Genomic DNA, 18,053 nt, shown 5'->3' with positions numbered 1-18,053 from the left:
GTATGATTGAAGACCTTCTGTGCCCCTGCTTGTGTCTCTGGCAGGAACAGCTGGAGTGCCAACCAATAACACTTCATTGAAGGAGTGCCCTTCTGTGCTGAGGCACCAGATGTGGCCACTACAAGCCAGCAGTGACACTTACTGCATAGGGAGGGCATTTCAGAGGGCTGCAGCCTCAGCACTACACTGTTTTGCTAATGCCAGGTGACAAAATCAGGCAGTTGTGTAAAATAAATGTAACCTCATCAGAAAAGCTGTTGTGTTTGTGCTGGGAATGCTTTAGAATAATGCTAACACCATTCTATCATGGCGCTTCTCTCCTACAAGCCATTCACATGCAAAACATTCTTTCCACTAATTCTTTGAACTTGTGAATTCTCTACAGTAGACTCCAGTGAGGGGATGAATGCCAAACAGGATTTTAAAGGTGCGTTTTATTTTCAGTTTGTGCACGTATCTTGTCTTTTCTGAGATTTTTTTGCCTTGGTATACAAATTTTTCACTGTCCGTTTCAGAGTTAATGAAAAATGAACTTTCATGACCTCTGCCACTTCTGATCACCTCTTAAAAATGTCACTGTATGCAGAGAAGTCAGAGGCAATTGAGATAAACAGACATCTGTACATTTCAGCCATTCATTTAGAAAACATCTGTATCCATCCATGCAATGTTAAGACTATAAGTAACTTTGCAGTTACATCTGAGCCCATTGCTATGGCAACAAGGTAGTCTTTATCTCCCACGTGCTCTCTACTGATTTCTTTTTCTTTTTTTTTTTTCTTAAAGCAGCTTCCTGAAATGAAAAACAGAGAAACAATGATTAAGTTAGTCTCCTTCTCTCTCAAGCTTTGGATTCAAGGCTTCTATGAGGCAGCCCTGTCTACTTTCCAGCTGTGGAAAACTTAGAAGCTGATCTGTCTCAAGATGAAAATACGACCAAGTGACATGGAAAAATGTGAACTGCAGTTATTCTCAATTGAAAAACAAAACAAAACTGTAGTTGATTACTTTGGAACACAGGGATTTTGCTACTGGAGCTGTTTTTAACCCAATCCCAAGAAACTGCACTTCAGTATCTTTCAAACAAAGAGAACTATCTGTGATTTTCTTACTGCTACAGTGAGAATACTGTCTGTATGAGAGTGAATGCTGAGACCTAATTCCCTTAATAGCCTTCTCCATGCTTGACTTTCATCAAAGTACACAACTCAGCTTGGTCAGAGTTGTACGCTTTCTATTCTGATAACATACCCACAACATCAGATGATAGTATTGTACTAGTGATCTGCTGGGTTTGCTGCCACATCACATCTTGCAAACTCAAGATGAACTAACACGCTTTTTAAATTTCTCTTCTAAATAAAACAGGTAGCAGTAAAAACTACAATAAATGATTTAAGAAGGCTCTATTTGTGCTTTTTCATGACCGAGCTGATGTTAGCACTTCTCTGACACCCATTAGATGTGGGAACCCTCTTCACCGTTTTTAAACATACCTGCCTACTTGTGACAGTGTACAATTAACAGACAATTAAGTACTTTAAAAGCATTGAGCCTCTTCAAAAGTATTGAAATCTTAACTTCTAGTGCTCCAGCATTTCCAGACCCTTCAATATGAAGAACATAGCAATGTAGAAAAGGTTACATGAGAAAACATCAAAGGAATTGTGCAGACAAGATATTTTCCACTCACATTTGATGCTGCCTAACAAACTCTGCAAACTGACGGTCCTTAGCGTAGAGCTCTATAATTCGAATCCTGTCCTGAATTTCCTAGAATACAAGACAGACAATTTTAGGTACATAACAGAAATCAGAATACTACTGAAACTATTCCTTTTTCTTGGAAAAAGGAACTCATATCCTTTGATATTTCAGTGAGGAGAGCTTGAAATTGGACAGTCCAGGTCTAAAATTCTTCTTCATGCTATTTTTAAAAGTGGAGCACTTTGGAATCTAGTAATATTTTAGTATTAAAACCAGGGTTTGGATGGAATGCGACACTTCAGCTGGCTTGAACAGAACCATTCCTCTCTCATAGATACTTTCCCCACAGCCCTGGCTACAGGATGGATTCACACCTCTCACAATTGCTTAAGGATTTGTGGCTTGTTCCTGGATGTAAATCCGCTCTCTTCTTCAGTGATTCCTGGATACCACATACACAACAAGGTAGGAGGACAGTATGATCTAACTTGCAGGTTATAGTAAGAACTAAGCTTTAAAAACCCTGTATTAAAGGGGAGGAGGTTTGAGATTTTTACAGCAATGATAATTCTTGCATGTCTGTTGGCATCAAAAGCTAAAGGCCATGTCTAGCACTAAAGACAACAACCACAGGCACTGTACAGTTACTAACGCATTCAGCTCTTTTATCATGTGAAATTCATTACATGTTAGAACATACCCATTCCTTTCCATATACCTGATCGAAAGAATTTATTTCCCTGCTTGCTCTCTTCTCTTAAATAGTTGCAACAGCCATAGTTGTGACTTATCTATCTGAAGCATAGACTCTTGAGAAAGGCTGACGCCTCAAACTGCAATTGTTAAATAAGTTTATTTTTCACAAGATCTTTTTGATGGCATTATGAAAACAAGGTCATTTACCTCCTTAGTAAGCTCACTGTTTTCATAAATGTGCCTTATCTCTTCACTGCTGTAGTCGGTGGATGTCTCTGCACTGGTAGAACTGTAGGATGTTAGCTGAGGGTATCTGCGATAATAATGGCTGTAGCCAGTCGTATCACTTTCATACATGGGGTTGTATTTAACTGCGTTCTCAATGGACGAGAGGCTGTCACCCTGCCTGAGGGAGCAATGAACAAACAGTGAGCTTCTCTGCTGCCTAGAATGGCAGCAGACAGACTAAGGAAGCCTGGCACTCAGAGGCACCCACAAACCCTGCTGCTGGTCAGCTGCATGATACAAGACTTACGATGGAATTATCCTTACTGTGGCAGATGTGCTTTGTAACATTAGGTGGTGTCACATACCCCTGTGAGTCCTCAGTGTCGCTCTTCGTGTACTGGTCTCGAAGGGTCCTTGCCAAGAAGAAGATGACAGCAGATGCCACCAGAAGGAATCCTGCCACAGAAGCAATGGCAATGCCCACAACCAGTGGCTCAGACACATATTCTTCACAGTGCTCTCCTCTGTACCACCAGTTCTCTCCTACACGACACCTGCAAAAAAGAAATGCCAGGAAATTAAACACCAAACACAGAAACTTGGACAAATAGAAATGTGTTTAGTTTCTTCTTGTAACATATCATCTTTGGTTACCTCAACAAAGAAATACCTTCGCAAGTTAGAGCACCAACTTTTTTAATACCACCAGCCTTTTGGTATCACTGAATTGAGTGAAGATAGGCAGGATAAGAAAAAGGGAATTCATTTGTGAAGGCAAACTTGATATTTAGAGTATCCTGTGGCAGGCTAAAACACAATGGGCTGGAGTGTTTAGACTAAATAAAAACTTATGCACTAATAGAGCCTTGTATGGAACGTATCAAATACTACGAAGGTAAAAACAATTTTTTCAATGCTATTGCAATGCCAATGCACATGAGGGTGTGTTAAATGAGCAGAATGCTTATAGTGTGTAAACTCTACTCTTGGTTAGTTAAATACATAAAAGAAATGATGAGAAAGAAGTTTGGTCCCAAGACTGAGTTTTTGGAATTGCTTCCATAATCAGAATTAATTTTCTTCTACTTTGCTGTGGTCTTGAATATGAAAGCTTCAGCTAATACAGACTTTCCAAATACATGGACTTCCTTAAAATATACCAATATATTGCATTGCATGTTTCTGGGAGCATTTTGCTATAAAATCTCAAGGAATTATAGCCCCTCGCAGCAGTGAGCCTCATTAATAGAAAACACCAGTAAATTAAGTCTTCTGACCTAAATATCTGAAATAGTTTCTAAAAGCAGAAACTGATACTTTAACTTTTTCAAAAAGTTCTTCCCAAATACTGGCCAAAGCATACCTGAGCACATGTGTTCCCTGTTAGCATTATTACACAAATATGATAAAATTTATACTACTATACACATCTGTGAAAGTAACTGTTCTTATGCTGTAAAATATATATGTATTATTGTTTCTCCTGTAAGCTGCTAAGCCCCTGAGATTAACATCATTAAAGTTCTTAGTAAGCATTATAAAATACAAAGTCAGCTGAATATAAATTATAACTAGTTGTACTACCCCTTTATTAAAAAATAATTCTAACTTTTGTTGATAGGTGTACTTAGTTCATAAAAAAAGATGGTTGCATTGCCAAAAAGGGAACAAAAACAGTGCCAAATCTGAGGGCACATCAATTTATCGGTACCTTGCACCATTTCAGTTACTTATAAAAATACAGACATCTGTTCAAATACATCTGAAACTTAAATAGCAAAAAACTTGTCACGTGTCTTGATTTTCATATGAACCCACATTTTTTCCCAAGATACCAATGTTTTCTTTCCTTTTAAGAGCCTTTTATTAACTAAGAGCACCATATTTAATATATCTATGCTAAATGAGTATGCTTTTCAAATCAGGATTTTTGTATTGGAGTCAGCTAATATATGTTTTATGACATTATCTAACACTTTGCTACCTAGAAAAAGTTCTGGAGGGAAATTCTGCCACAAAATTCAAAGAAACTGAAGTAAACAACTTAGTATGCACTGCTGCTACTATGTCTGGTAGATAGCTCTACTTCCTGGCATTTCTGTTCTATTAAAGAAATTCATTACTATCTCATTTTTGAACTTTACTTAAGAAAACTAACATAGAAACCAGGACCCCCCACTCAACGGCATTACATGACTGATTATCACTATCATCTCACCTGTTACACATTATCTTAGGGAAGCTAGGATAGAGGAATGCATCAAACAGAAGATGACCTACCTACATATGGCCCCTTGCCCAGGGCTGATGTCACACTTGCCATCATTCAGGCAAAAGTTGGGTTGCAGATCACAAATGCTATTGCAGGGCAGCTCATCAATGCTCAGGTAGCCAGGATTGCAGACACACTCTGCTTCCCCACTCCAGCGATTTACTAAGCATTCAGAGAACTCATTACAGGCCTGGAACTTGCAGGGATCTGCTTGCTCTCCTGGGAAGAACCAAAGCAGAAAATATTAGTAATAGAAGAGAATGTTACCTAAGGCAGAGCACGGTTGCCATTTTCTCAAATGACTTCTTAGTTAAAACAATCCACAAAAATGCAGCAGGTGTATTTCCCAAGTTTCAAAGGGTTCTGCTAAGGTGAACAAGCACTAAGACGTGTTCTTCCACACACAGTGTATGTAAGTGGTATGGCTAAGATCACCCTGCAAGCCAATTGAAAAGGTAAGTATAAAAAGTGTTCTTTTTCTTACTGGAACACGCCCTACCTCAGATGCTCTCTGCTGGAACTATATTTTGCAAATGAGTAAAACACAGCTGATCTCCACTACTTCTTGTCACAAAAAATACAGGCAGCATATGGAGAAGGGCAAGAGGATTTCAGACACTCAGTCCCTACCTATGAAGTGGTTTGTCTTTGTCTGCAAGGAGCACAAGCTTGTTGCTTGTAGAATGTCTTACATCAAGCTTAAAAGGGCTGACATGAAATTTTAATATCAATATCATGAGACTTTTCATGCTTAATAGATCGCCTTTATAGCAGATCTTCCTCAGAAGCACAGCTGCCTTCTGTCAGCAGGTCAGCAGTGTTATTTAACACAGGAACTGTTTCCACATTACTTTTACAATACACTACCAGCTAACTTGAACAGAAAAGAAAGTTTCCTGTATCACAGATGGATTAAGAGGGTCAGCCACATTTTACTGCAATCAAGCCATGACTGTAAGAGTAAATCAGCAACCATTTTCTGTGTAGATAACTCACAGCTGAACTGGCTACCACTCACAGCAGTAGCCACAAGAAGAAATTCAAACTATACGTGAAAGTCAGCACAATAGAGATGAGCATCACTGTTCCTGCTGACCAGTCCTCCTCCTGCTCCTCAGTGAAAGCACAAAGACATTATTGTAAGCCAGAATGAATCTCGTATTTCTACATGAGCCCCATATTTTTTGCTCAGTCTCAGTCTCAGTCCCATTTTGCCATTTCTCTCTTTAGTCCTGTAACAGATTTTTGTTTAACTCTGTGAAAGTCTGTCCTGGGCTTTAGAAAAGCCCAGCCTTTTGAAAACCAGTGGGAAATCTCTGAGCTGTTGGGATCCTAAGTAGGTTGTTAAAGCAAAATTCCTTGCTTCTAAACTGTATCCCCCTGCCATTTTTACCTGATTCCACATCCAAAGAGTATTTATCAATGGCCAAGTTCATGGTGTGATATGCAGTGTTGCAGAAGTCTTCCAGGATCATGTACACAGCATTGGTGACGTTTCGAGGCACAGGTTTGGCAAATTTCATTCGACTGTTGACCACAATGCTGCCATTTCTGAAGTTCAGAATTTCCAGATTCTGGAAGCCTGTTAGATTTGACTGAAGGTACGGCACCAGCTGCAGCACAAGGGACAGTGAAAGAAAAGCTCCATCTTTGAATCTATACTCAAGCCAGTTGGTATTGCATCAGGCAGGGGGAATCTGAATTAGTTTATCCAAATCTCACGGCAAGGGTATTAAAACCTTTTCCAATTGAAACCCATACTAGCAGCTTGCCAGGGTCCTGAGTACTTCATACCAAATATTACTTTGTAGACAGTCTCTATGTATGAATTTAGATACATAGTTATAGGGATGCACTTGAAGCTCTCCCTTGCCCAAAGCATCACATATACATGTAATTTCAAATGGTATTTCCCTCAAACACGTTGTCCCTTTCTATTTCTCTCCTTTACTCCCTCCACGTCCCATAGAAAAGTATTCATTACACTCAGGAGAATAGAATTTCCAGGTTAAAATTTGATAATTTTTTCTGCATGTCCTGGTGGCCAAAAAGGCCAAGGGCATCCTGGCTTGAATCAGAAACAGTGTTGCCAGAAGCAACAAGGAAGTAGTTGTTCCCCTGTACTAAGCACTGGTGAGGCCACACCTCAAGTACCGTTTTCAGTTTTGGGCCCCTCACTGAAAGAGAAAACTCTGTGTCTGGATAAGGGGAACAAAGCTGGTGATGGGTCTGGAGCACAGGCCTTATAAGGAATGGCTGAGGGAGCTGTGATTGTTCTGTCTGGAGAAGAGGAGGCTCAGAGGAGATCTTATCACTCTCTACAACTACCTGAAAGGAGGCTGCAGTGAGATAGGGGTCAGCCTTTTCTCCCCGGTAATGAGTAATAGGATGAGAGGTAATGGCCTAAATTGCACCACAGGAGTTTCAAGTTGGACAATAGGAAATGCTTCTTCTCAGAAAGAGTGGTGAGGCACAGACTGCCCAGGGAGGCGGTAAAGTCACCGTCCTGGAAGTGTTGAAGGAACATACAGACATTGTGCTGAGGAACATGGTTTATTGAGAACTAATGGTGCTAGGTGGATAGTTGGACTGGATTATCACCAACCTTGGGGTCTCTATGAATGAGAAGCAGCAAGGCTTCTCCCAGCTGTCCCAATGTATTTACTACTTCTCTCCCATTGACTAAATCTAGAGCACTCCACAAGAAACTGAAGGAAGTGTTGTACTGACTTAAGCTCAATTTGCTGCATCTACTGACACCAGCAGAGCAGCTGGCCAGTATCACTAGAAAACATAATATGATCATTAGATTTAGAGAGACTACTGATTGAACAAAAACAAAACAACAGAAAATGCCCCCTTCCCAAAATTTACAGATATTGTTTTTTCAGGAGAGGGACGCAATCTCTAGAAATGCCAGACTTCAGTTACTCTCTGCAAAGGAGAGCATATCAACTGTTAATTACCAACAGTTTCTATCTACAGTAATGGATATTTAGCAGAGAAATTACACTTACCAGTTCCAAGAATCGTTGCTCTAATGCTTTATATTCAGGAGAATTTTTATTGAACAGGTCTTCCGAAAACATCATATTGGTAACCCGAAGACTGAAAAACACAACTAAAGCTCGTGATGGAACAGGAGTGCTATTGTGATTTTCATGTGTGGGCCAAGCCACACCAGCCATCTCTGTGGAGTGGGCATGGGTAGTTAGCTCCACATGGCTGTCAGTCATGCTCTTTGCCTCCTCACTTGGCTCAGGAGAAAAGCTGACCGTGCGCACATGATCCAGGTCCACTGAAACATCCAGGACTCTTGTTTCAACTCCAAGCTTTGCTGAGGTAACCACAGCCGATGACACTGTAGATGTCATGGGAGGGAGGTGGGATGGAAGCTCAGCAGCATCTGCTGTAACAGTGACATAGGAGCTCATAACAGTGCTGATGCTCATGGAAATGTGCGTGTTGTGATCTGTACCATCCTGTCCAGCAAAGCCATCTAGAGCAGTGGTTTGATCTATTGAAGAAGGAACTGCAGTTGAAACTTGAGCTGCAGTCGGCATTGCTGATTGTACTGTCTGATCTAATGTCTTCTCTAGTACTCTGTCAGTAGGCCAAACATCATCTGGTTTCTTTATTGCCAATCCAGTGTCTTGACCTGCCAATGATGAATCAAGGGTTTGCTGCTCTTCTGTGGAAATATCCATGCTTGCCTCAAAAGGTTCCACAGTCTGAACAGTTTCTAAAGAGGTTTTGTCCAAGTAGCCTATTGTAGCAGCTTCAGCTACATTTGGCTGCCCTGCTGTGAATAATTCTTCTGCTGTTGACCTGTCTTCATTTTGACGTTCAACTGCTTGAGAAATGACCTCCTGATCTACACTGGACTCTTCTATTTGTTCTACACTGAGGGCTATGGTAGATGTAAGGAGTCTATCTTCAACAGACAGACTTGTACTGTGTGTTAAGAAAGAGTCTTCTCCAGTTGGCAGGTCTACAAAGGAATAGTCCTCTGATGTCTCCAAAACAAAGGATGGTTTAACAAAAGAAGAATCATACAAGCTCGGAATCTCTGTCTGTGCAGATGGCTCCACAAATGATGGCTCTTCTGTCTGAAGCAGAGGTACCTGCTGAGTTGTAGCCTCTGGAAAGACAAAGACTTCAGACTCATCGAGGAAGTTTTCTTTTATACTGGCTACGCCTTCTTTCTCAGCTTTGGAAGGATCATCATCTAATTTATTCCCAGAGTTAAGAATATAATCTAAGATCAGACCTTCAGGAATATCTTCAGTTCTGATTAACAATGAATCATTATCATCATCAAGCCAGCTATCAGGATCAGGGTAGAAAACTGGTTCCAGTGTTGCCACATCCCAAGGCCAAATACTTGGTTCCATTCCTTTCCCAGAACCATCAAAAGCTGAACCAGACCCATCATCATATGTAATTCTATCTCCAAGATAAATATCAGTTTCACCTTCCACTGAGTGTACTTCTGAGGGAGAAGGACTTTCCTCCACAGGCTCATGCAACAGAGAATCTGCACTGCTGTCTACAGGACTACCCTGTATTACTTCTCCCTTCTCAGCCATCACTGTTGTTTTCATATCAGTCTCTATGACTGATGAGGAAGCCACTGTCGGTGCAGAAAGCAGGGGAGATGTGTAATCATCTGTAGATGGAGGTTCTTCAGGCACAAAGTGAGAAGGGGGACTTGAAGGCAGAAGAAAGTCATCAGATATCCCAGTATCTTCAAAGTCTAAAAATAAAAACAAGCTTCCAATTAGTTTTTATTTATACAAAAAAAAAAAAAGACTAAAGCATGGTTCATTTTGTTGTCTCTTGATAGGCATTAATTATAATTAATTAATTATAATTATAATAAAGATTGACCTCTGAGTGCTGAAGTCTGAAGGATACCTGTCAATCTCTTCACTCTTCATTCTGATATTCAATGAGCCAAAACAAGACTGTAGAGAACTCAAAACAGTTACTGTATAGCATGTCTGTAGAAGACTGATAACTATCTCCATTTCAGAGATCAATTATCTTCACATGGCATCACCTAAACATGCTCCATATGGTAATATTTCTGCTCAATTAAAGTAGTATCTTGTACACACAATTTGCTGGAGGGCCATACACACATTACCAGCCATTACAGGCATGTTATCATAGTGTCTTGTTCTTAGATACACATGCACGGTAAAGGTAAAAATAATCAGGAATATAACCAATTTACAGACCTTTCTGAAAAGTCATTTTGTTAAACTATAAGTTTAGTGAGCATTCAGAGACACTGATCTCCAAACTTAAACTTCAGTCAATGGCATTAACTTACCATCTGAAGAATCAGGGGCTGAAAGCCATTCCAGAGCGTCCAGAGAATCATATTCCATCACTGGTGCAGTGACCAAAGTAGGAGTCTGATTCTCATCCTCTAAACTCAGTTCATTCGGCAAAGATGTAACATCAGCCTCTGAGGAAAGTGGAGCTTCAGGTATCAAACTGACCTCAGAGTCCAGATTTTCTGGTCTTGGTCGGATTTCATTGTCATTGGACTCTTCACTATCTAAAGTGGAATCTGGCTTGGTGAAGTCAAAGGGCAAGGTATTGCTGACAGTTGATTCATCTGCAGAAGGACGTTCAGCTGAAAAAGTGTTATCCTGAAACAAAACCATAACCTCCGTTACGGGGGTAGCATTGGCTGCCAACACTGGGCTGAACATATGAAGCCATTCCAGTACTTCAAGTGCAGCTTTAGGTAATGGTATTAATTACAGTCTATACCCACCCTGTGTTCTTTCCCTTTCCCTACTTGAAAAAAAAACGAATTGCCCATTTCTAATTAAATCAAAGATAAATACAGTATTGTCATACTTCCTAAGGCATGAAGAGGTTCTAGCAGCTATTATTCATCAGCTCTATAATCATTAAGTAACTATAATATTATAGTTGCTAGTGTGTATAAAGACAGTTTAGAAACTGAATCTGACTGTATGCCCTATGGTTGTTTATCACTATCTTCTGATTTGTGAATCTGAGAAACTGGAAGGGAAACATTGATCATGATGTAACCAAGAATGCTTAGAACTTTGGATAACTTCATTCTCAGAGCTGAGAAGCCAGTGTGGAAAGAAAACTATCAACAGTAACGATGAGCAAGGAGAATACAAAGTGAATTTGCTAATTACATAAATAATGGGAAAATAATGTGTTTTTAAACCTGCAATGTGCACACTATTTACTCATAAGACCACACCCCAGTTATTATTTGGTTTACAGTTCATTTTCTTTGAATATTAATTCACTCCCACAGTGTCCCATGAGGAAATCATATTGGAAAAATAAATAAATCAATGAATAAATTAACATTTACTCAAGACTAAACTCAGGAGTTACCACTTCACACAGACACCTGTACAGCTATGAATGCCGTGCAATAAGTCAGAAATTGACCAAAAATAATCTTGAGGTATGAAAAACTGCCAAACAAAGAAAGAAGAATTTACTAAGAACTAACCAATTCCTGGTGGTGATTGGTAAAGTCGAGTGGACAGCGAACAAAAGTTTTAGTAATAAAAATAACAGTTCAAAAAAATCTATCAGTTTAAACATTTCTGTCTCTCACTATTCCCTTCTTACCTCTCTTAGCATGAACAAAGTCAAAATACTTCTCATTTATGAAATTTTACTTTGAAATTTGCAGGTGAGTTAAATTTTTATCTTCATTCAAACTGTATTTGAATGCTTCAGAAATAAGGCAGTGAAGGTATTTTTATCTAATTATTCATCTACCAGAATTGACCACGGTTTTAATAGGCACTTGTTATGCCACCCAGCTTTCTCACATTTTTAATGTATATGGTAACAATCAGTTGAAAAGTATATATACCATAGAGACACATGCTCCAGCAATTATCTTATTTGGCAAAATTGACTATTATAAATAAACCCGTGAAAAAAAGTTACTATGCAAGATTAGAAAGAAATTACACATATAAATTCCATAAAGAATGAAAAAGGACTACCAGCAATAGCTTCTCAATACATCTTTTATGTGAGCATTTAGTTGCCAGAAATTGCACTTCATCATTTAGTTTAATGTGGATAGTTGTTCCTATGACAACGAACATTATTCAAAGATTCTTGTTACAGTGCTATATATTATATTAACAAGTTTAATATCATATTGGCAAGTTCTTTTTTTTTTGCTAATGTCTTGAAAGACATACAAATATGACAGATGACTGCAAACACAGAACACCCTCCCTGATTTTCCATTTTCTGCTGCCAGAAAGACACTGTGCTCAATAAGACAATGAATTCTACCTGTTGGAACTCAACTGAAATACTAAGAAAATACAGATTTCAAAAGCTACACTTGTTTTGTATTTTTTATTTGTTTTTTAAGATATTTGTAAAACTCAAAGGAATTAATGATTAGAGTTGGTACCATCTGCTAGCAATAAGATGAAGTAATGAGAGACCCTCATTATGTCATGACCCCTTACAACTATACAAATCCAATTCGTTCCCAAATCAGCCACAAAAAATGATGACTAAACTCTTTTATAGGTAGCAGTTCTATGAAACATATCAAACTGTTGAGGTTCAAGTAGGTTTCTATGCAAACAATTGACTAATTATTTCAACCTTGTTTATTGTTTAAGCAATTTATGATTTCTTAAATTTATCTCAAATTACTTTTCAGTATCTGTGCATGGCAGACCGTGCACATCCAGTAACATTTCTTATATGTAATATTCCCTAAAATTTGCTTAAAACTAAATTATATCACAAAGCTATTTCTACTACAGATTCTTGCCTGTATACATCAGTTTAAAAATGGCAGAACTGTCTTGTTAAAATAAACATACGTAATGTTAATATAGTTTGATAGTTCTAGTAAATAGCAAGGCATAAAAGTTGCAAGAGTAAGAGTAAGCAGGAGGAATGAAAACAAAGAAAGACTGTCTAGCTGCAGGAGTAGGAATGTAAAAACATGATATGGTAGAAAGACACATGATGGACCAAGGACTTTAGGCAGCGACAAGACAGATCAAGACCTTTAAGCAAAGATAAAAGCAAGCAGAAATTGGTTAGGCAGAGCACCTCCTGGAAAGGTTAAAAGTTGACAGCAAGGAAGACTACAAGCCTTCATCGAATGACCACCAGGAGAAGCCCCCTACGTTGGATGGTGCAAGCACGAGAAGGAGGGACAGTGCAAAGGAGTTCTCAGAAATATAATGAATATGTATACGAATTCTGGGAAATCTGTTGAGTATTATGAACTTGGCTTGTATGTGTAAAGAGCTTTTGCTTGTCAGTGCGTGAGTTAGGTGGAGTGATCCCCCCTTATACCTGGCGCATGCACATCACTGAATAAACACACAGCACTTTGAAACCTCATTGGGGTTATAGAGTTTGATTCCGCACATCAGTAGCAAGCCCTTTCCTGAAAGTTAGATCCACATTTAAGCCACTTACAGGAAATCCACACAAATATGCATTTTCAATACCAATAGTTTAAAAAAAAATCAGGGAAAACTGGCAAAAAAGTTTAGGATATTCTACCCATGACCAATAAAACAGACACCACTGATTTCTGTGAAGTCACTAAGAATTTTACTTCCATAAATGTTTCAGAAATTGGCCTGAAATAAAGCATGTTTGTGCTCCCAATGGCACCTCATAGTAAGCTTAGTAAAAACCTATAATCAAATAAAGTTGGATCTGAGGGTTTTTTTTTTTTGCATGAACTGTGCTCATTTACTTTTGGAAGGTGTGTGTGTGTTACACAACAGAGTGGAAACCTACTGGGTAAATCCTTAGGCCCAGACAATGCCCAACATTAGCTGTGATCCAAACTAATTAACTCAATCTCTTCATCACTGGCACCTCACTTGGTATCTCTGCTTGAAGCCCCATTGCTCTGTACAGACTTGTTTAGGGGTACTAACACCCCCGTCCAAAAGGGGGCATTAATCTATGTCCTAAATTGTTCCAGAGGCATTCAGAAGAGATTATTAAACATTTTCAAAAAAAGAACCAGAAATCAGTGTTTATTGATTTTCTGCATTTCCTCTGCGCTGTGGCCAGCCAGTGGCTCAGCACCACTCACTGCCCTCCTTCCCAATGGAATGGGAGAGACATTAAAAGAAAAAAAAAAAAAAAAGAAGAACTTGAGGGTTGGGATAAAATTATTTGCTAAGATAGAGATAAGGAAAAGAGTTACGACTACTTAAATATATAGATGTATATGACAAATGATGTACAAGCAATTGCTCACCATCCCCTGCCTAATGCCCAGCTAGCCCTCAAGCAGCAGTAGAGAGCCAGAACTCCCACCCCCTTCAAAATTCCTCCTGCATGATGTCATATGGTGTGGAATATCCCTTTGGCCAGTTTAAGTCAGCTGTCCTAATCCCGTTCCCTCCCAGCTCCTTGGCCCCTTCACTGAGAGCGGCCTTGGCTCTGTACAACACTGCTTAGCAGAAACTCTAAACATTGGTGTGTTATCAATGTTGCCTTTCTCCTGTAACAAAACATAACATCATACTAAACATTCTGAAGAGAACAATTCCATTCCAGCTGAAACTAAGACATTTTCCTGGCATGAGAGATGCAGACATCTTTTTTAAAGACTAACCAAACAACATCCAGGTAAAAGCATAATAAAAGCAGCATATAAAACACCCTTTTACCTCTTCTAGAAGCCGGCTTTCGTGCTTACAACTATTTCTCACCTTCCAAAGAAAGGTAGTGCTGTAGGTCAAATATTTTTATTTATTTTTAAGAACAATTTACAGCCTAAACGTTACGGAAAATACAGACAAAAGAAGCCTCAAGTGCAAGTCATGGCTGGACAGACACGTAATAAGATGATCAGAGGAAACCATTGTGCAACAGATAGAAAATTATCAGATGAGAGATTTCATCAGATGTTTTGCTACGCTGTACAGTGTGCCTTCCAGACTAAATATTCTATATAAGGAATGAGATAGAGAAGCCCTGAGTGCTGGTTTTAATTCCATCTTGCTGAATTAAGCTGTTTGAATATGTGCAAAGGACAGACGACAAATTAAAAGGTCACTGCTTAGTACTCACATCAAACTCCACATGCTCCAACACAGCTGGATGCTCAGTAATCCAGGATGGATCTTCTTGGGTAGGGTGTAATATTTCTTTCACTAGGAAAATATAAATACATAGACAATAAGAGTTGCAGTAACAATGTGAAGAAATTGTTCTAAAATGGTTTGTTTAGAGTGAAAAACTGCTTTTCATCACAGACTTGTGAGACCTTTTCAGAAAGTTTGACATAGATATTTTGTTTCTGGAAATACCCCCAGATCGTTCACAGGAAGTACAGAAAAACAAAAAAAGAGAACAGAGAGATGGGACACCCCTGTTCCCCCACCAGCTATGGCAGGATCTTCGTACATTCATTGTAAGTCAGGTATTTCCTTCGTGCTGCTCAAGGCAAATGCGAAGTTGCTATGCTGAATGTCATCTTCATGCTGAAAGCAATATGCATCACATGAACTACATCTCCTTTCCATTCCTGTTAAACATTGAAGCATTGTTGGAACTGCATTCTACAAATGGTGTCATAGAAAAATTTGGAAAAGGAAATCTAATGGACTGAGCATGGGATACTACTGCTAACAACTTGAGCTGGTTAGCAAAGCAAACTGCAACACCATGGTATTTGTGATTTCTTTTCAATTATTCAGAGGGCAAATGAATCAAACAGTACTCACCATTAATTAGCTGGAGAGAGCTAGGGTCTAACGTCAAGGAAGTGTTATCAAGCAAGGCATTTTTCTGGAGGATTTCAGCAATATAATCTTGGAAATCACTGATGGTGTAAACAACTGTTGGATTATCCTCTATGTCCATAAAGGAGTTGTCCTCCACCTTGTTGGAATGAAGGTTAATCAGGTCCCAAGTGGCATTGCTGATGGCTTCTCCATCAAATGTAACAGCATAGTGAACTTCTACCCCACTTTGGTTTTACAAAAAGAAAAAACACTGATGAGAGCTGCAAGGTTTTTCGAGTATAGCAAATGCAATGATTTTTTTCCCCCCAAAGAACCTGTGTCATTACCTTTCAAAAAGATAAAATTATATTGTTTTTAAGCATTCTAGGTAAAAAAATAATTCAAATTATTTCCCATTTGTATCTGTCTGACTACCTCTTCTACCAGTGATAAATTCTCAAGAAAAACATTATCTGAGCATGACATCTGGTCTGGTCCCAGTCCTGTGTTTCTACTTCTGAATGGTAGAGAGACCATCAAAAGACCAAAACAATCACTGTCACTGTGTGGTGTCAATCTGCTTTAAATAAATACCATCTCTATGCGGCTAAAGGTGTTAATACAGTTTGTAATTGGGTAAGTTTTTCTAGATTAATTTATCATTTATTCTTTAACAAATAGGGCTCTGGCCAGTCTTGTCTAGTGGGTGGCAACCTCACCCATGGCAGGGGATTGGAAATTGATGCTATTTAAGGTCCCTTCTGACTCAAACCATTATATGAAAGTTTCATATCTGCATACAGGTTAGCTTTTTCACACTGACTCTCCTTCATTTTCTTAGTGTTGATCTCCTAAATATACTTGGATGTTCTCTTCTGCATAACAGTGTTAGGTAGTGATCAGATTTACCATGCACTGGGCATAAGCACAAGGGAACCTTAGAAAATTGAGCATACACAACGCAGCAAGTTATCTCTGAAGTGCTAAGAAAACATGCTACAAAGACAGGTTTCCCTCATTCCACAGAGCTGGACTATACTGCTGAAACAATTGTACTGTTCAGGGATGTCTCTTTAGTCCCGCTACCAGCTACAATAAAGACACAATCAAACATTGACTAAAACCAGAAACCTGATGTTTTGCTGCTGGAGCTGTTACTGATATGAGCCCACTGTAGACTCATGCTAGGCACTGAGTGTCGGTAGAGGAAATATAAAAGGTCAGCAGTAGTGAAAAGGCAAAGCAAAGACAATACAGCACTGTAGTAAAAAAATAACATTTAGATTTAATACAACTCTGCTGTCAGTTGCAGTTAACAATTGCAAACTAATAACAACGATATCATCATCTGTTTGGAAAATGCTCTAATGCCTGGTATTTGGAACACTACCTTTCTGAACTGTTGCACGCACCTTATTCTGCAGAAATGCAGAGTTACAGAGGATAGTTGTCCCTCACTATCAATTGTGAGCAAATTTGCCAGTACCTTTCTAAAATTAATATGTTCATTCACTATAGAATGGTTTGTGGAAACCAGTTATGGCTTTGCTGAGAAATACGCAAGTAATATTACTAGTAATATTAAGTCTGTGGTTCATTTTATTCTGTCTATGAAATTCCTCAAATAATATCAAAGAGGAAAATTCAGGATGCTCAACTTGCATATGTCTACAAAAAACAAGTTCTTGCTGTTCTCGTATTCTACTAAGAAATACATGTAAGAATACCTGTAAGATGTGCAGCAACTATGGCCTTGAAGATGCTAAGTCAACTTCCTTTGATGGATAACTATGGTTTTCTTATCAATTTTGATTTCTCTAATAATAATCATCCTGTATCTAAAATTTTAATGCTAATTAGAAAGACCTTGAATAATCATTAAGTAATTTTGTTTTCTTACCAAGAAGTCCCTATAAAAACAGCCCAATAGCTGACTTAGGTTTAGAATGGTTTTTCTCAAGAATTTTTTGATCAGAAGCCTTTACAAATAAACATAATTTGCTTATTTAATCACACCAGGTTGGTTACTAGTTTCCGGTAGAAGTCCCTCACACAGTATTTTTGCTGGATAACTATTGTGTGGTAGAGCCAAAATAACAAAACCCTAAGACAGTGACCTCCAGCTAACACATGCTTTCTCATCTGTATAATAAAAATACATATTAAAATGTTGTCTTTACCTGTCCTCCTCGGAAGAACTGAACAGAGAAATAAAACACAATGGCAAAACCTGTTAAATCAATGTTATTATTTCCTTAAGGTCTATAACAAATCGTAACAAATTTGCTTTCGTATTCTACAAGGCACACTAATTTGAAAATCCATAAAAGCAAAATGATTTTAAGTTTCATAGTAAACTCTTCTGCTTTTACTGAATTGAGATACTT

The 18,053-nt window shown here is 38.6% G+C and overlaps 1 protein-coding gene across 1 annotated transcript in view; it reads right to left on the bottom strand.

Moving 5' to 3' along the window:
* Nucleotides 1–490: 490 nt before the first annotated feature.
* Nucleotides 491–18,053, bottom strand: part of IMPG2 (interphotoreceptor matrix proteoglycan 2) — a 50,257-nt gene continuing 32,694 nt past the window's right edge. Inside the window, exons 10-20 of the mRNA XM_065742020.1 lie at nt 17,847–17,864; nt 15,667–15,911; nt 15,011–15,093; nt 10,242–10,566; nt 7,921–9,659; nt 6,297–6,516; nt 4,912–5,122; nt 2,997–3,185; nt 2,611–2,809; nt 1,694–1,773; nt 491–793 (exon numbers count right to left, since the gene is read on the bottom strand). Coding sequence (XP_065598092.1) covers nt 781–793; nt 1,694–1,773; nt 2,611–2,809; nt 2,997–3,185; nt 4,912–5,122; nt 6,297–6,516; nt 7,921–9,659; nt 10,242–10,566; nt 15,011–15,093; nt 15,667–15,911; nt 17,847–17,864 — 3,322 coding nt within the window. The 3' untranslated portion in view covers nt 491–780. The remainder of the gene's footprint in view (nt 794–1,693; nt 1,774–2,610; nt 2,810–2,996; nt 3,186–4,911; nt 5,123–6,296; nt 6,517–7,920; nt 9,660–10,241; nt 10,567–15,010; nt 15,094–15,666; nt 15,912–17,846; nt 17,865–18,053) is intronic.

The sequence above is a fragment of the Cyrtonyx montezumae genome, unplaced genomic scaffold (genome assembly GCF_038088225.1).
Source record: "Cyrtonyx montezumae isolate F1298 unplaced genomic scaffold, pur_monq_1.0 scaffold_3, whole genome shotgun sequence".
Taxonomy (NCBI): Eukaryota; Metazoa; Chordata; class Aves; order Galliformes; family Odontophoridae; genus Cyrtonyx; species Cyrtonyx montezumae.
Note: the sequence above shows the minus strand (reverse complement) of the source record. Positions and strands in the feature narration are given on the sequence as shown.